Source organism: Penaeus japonicus, unplaced genomic scaffold (genome assembly GCF_977035675.1).
Source record: "Penaeus japonicus unplaced genomic scaffold, GWHDUDI00000001_assembly GWHDUDI00000020, whole genome shotgun sequence".
In the NCBI taxonomy this organism is placed as follows: Eukaryota; Metazoa; Arthropoda; class Malacostraca; order Decapoda; family Penaeidae; genus Penaeus; species Penaeus japonicus.
This window is the reverse complement of record NW_028234422.1, coordinates 41,993,574-41,996,073: the sequence shown is the minus strand read 5'-3', so window position 1 is coordinate 41,996,073 and position 2,500 is coordinate 41,993,574. Positions and strand designations below refer to the sequence as shown.

The window sequence follows — 2,500 nt, the reverse complement described above, 5'->3', positions numbered from 1 at the left end:
AATGATAATAGTAAAGATAATAATGATGATATAAAATAATAATAAAAATTATAATGATAACAATGATAATTACATCAACTAAAATAATATAATAGCATCGCCGGAAAGTGCATAATGATAATAATGGTTATGATAAATTACTGACTAAAATAATGATAATTATGATGATGATAATAATGAAACGGATATACATATATATATATTACAATAACAAGCGAGGTGATGAAAATGGTAAGATGTTCATAATAACACTCTAAATAAATATGGTAATAATAATAGTGATGATAAATAAAACGTAATGATTCAGACGCTTTAAGTAAAGGGGTGAATAAAAAAAGAGTAATTACACATACAAGAGAAACGAAAAGAGGGCGTAAGGGAAATGGGAAAGGAGAGTAAAGGAGTCTCGACGTCCACGCTTGGGTGAGGAGAGGAGGAGGAGGAGGGGGAGGGGGGAGGGAGGGGATGGAGGGGGAGGGTGGGGGGAAGTAGCCGCCGACCTCGTGGGTTGTATTCACCTTCCTCCTCCCTCCCCCCCTCCCCTCCCCTCTCCTCCCCTCCCCTCCCTTTCTAACACCCCATCCCTAAGCCCCTCCCCTCCCTCTCTTCTCCTCTCCCGTCCCGTCCCATCCCTCTCTCCCCTCCTCTCCCCTCCCCCTTACCCCCATGGCCGACGTCCCAGGGGGGCTTGAGCAGACTCCCAACTCCGTCCAAGAGTCAGTTCCCTTCTGGCCACGAAGCGAGCTGGTCTGCGTTTGTGTTTCTCCGCGCGACAGGCACAGCGTGTACCCGTCGCCATCCGCCTTCCTTGTTCGGTGTGTTGTGTGTTTCCCGACCCCTTCGCGCTTTTAGACTGTGCGTTTGTGTGTCACGTGTGTTTATATATATATATATATATATATATATATATATATATATATATATATATATATATATATATATATATATATATATATATATATATATATATATATATATATATGTATATATGTATGTATGTATACATAAGCACACACTTTCTTAATGTCACGGACGGACAGTCAGTCGTATACTGTGTGCGGGACAATTTCACCGTAATTGTTTACATAAACAGCTGTGTATGAAGATTTGTCGCTAGCCGATTTATGTCTTTAAAGTATTGCTATAAAAAAAATCAAGCGTCTATGCGAATAGAAGTGATTCCCCTAAACCATTTTCTTTGACTAGACTTTGTTGTTTGTGTTCCTTAGTCCGGCCTCGCCAAGAGTTATTAACCCTCGCCCTGACCCTTAATTATATCGTATTTCTTAAACCCGCATACCTATACATTATAGAATTTTAAAAGACTTGTCTCGAAAGGCTGGTTGTATTTCGTAAATCTTGTAACTTTACTCAAAACATGCGAGTTTATTCACACTCAAGAAGTGTACATAACGGCGTTATTAAATCAAGCGACCATTCCATCCACAACGAAAATACGATGACCCACAGGCATAGGCCTACAGTACTTTCATAGACGGTAGGCCTACGTGGTCCCCCCCTCCCCCCCAATCCCCCCCATCCCCTGACATCCCATCCGTGCCCTCCTTTCTGCCTGCGTTCCTCCGTGTGCTTGTGGAAGTCCCTCCCAACCAGCGTCTTGTGCTCATGACTCTATTCTGTGCGTTACAGATGATATGAACAGGCTGTGCTGATAACTGTTAATGATATCGATTTTATAGAAAGAAGTATTATTGACACGGGTGTAAAGATACAGTGACAGAAGAGAAAAAAGAAGAGAGATAAAAAAAAGTGGTCGTAGCAGTGATTTAAACAGTGAAAGAGAAACCGATCTCCCGATCTCTCGTCGTTAACGGAGGGGTCAGGACCGCAGATCACCTCACTCCAACTCCACCAATCATCGCCCAGGAAGGTCTCTGAGGTTCACCTGGTCCTCCAGCGACTGACGTCATCAACACTGCATAGAACAATATGGGGTACGTAATTCAGAAGGTTCAAGGACAAAGTGCTTCTTACATCACGACCTGTTGTCGTCTCTGAAGCGTGTGGGTGGAAGTTTAGGTGGTCTGGCGTGTGCTGTCTGTGTCATATGTATCAAAAGGATGTATCCAAAGGATGTATGACCTTGACGTTAAGATCACTCGGTGCCTAACATGTTTTTCTTGGTTGGGTGACATGATCATATTTGGATGTAAATCAAGCGACATTTCAACTTACATCCTTGCTCGGGCAGTTAGACAGCTTGATTCGACCCGATACGGTGATGTTTGAAGCCTGACAACAGCGGGGTACAAAACAAAAAGAAAAAGAAAAATAAACAATATAAATAACTGCAATTCCCACAGTCTCGCACAGAGGCTCTAAAACACGGCATGCAGATTGTAACGGATATTTACACTTTATAACATACGAGAACTCCGATTCTCTTACCATGGGTCTCGAAACTGCCATAGGATGCGCTCGGTGGGATTCGTGTAATGGCTGTGGCTGCTTCTGGGATGCGAAGTTCCTCGGTGGCTTG

General features: G+C 42.8%; 1 protein-coding gene across 3 annotated transcripts in view; it reads left to right on the top strand.

Annotated features, from left to right (window-relative positions):
• Positions 1–2,500, top strand: part of LOC122243889 (uncharacterized) — a 59,811-nt gene that overhangs the window by 23,026 nt on the left and 34,285 nt on the right. The window contains exons 1-2 of one of the 3 annotated variants that reach the window (XM_043001628.2): positions 721–815; positions 1,651–1,955. The exons of the other annotated variants lie outside the window; for them this stretch is intronic. Of the exons in view, the coding sequence (XP_042857562.2) occupies positions 1,951–1,955 (5 nt within the window). The 5' untranslated portion in view covers positions 721–815; positions 1,651–1,950. Of the gene's footprint in view, positions 1–720; positions 816–1,650; positions 1,956–2,500 lie in introns of those variants that run through there. 3 annotated transcript variants of the gene reach the window in all.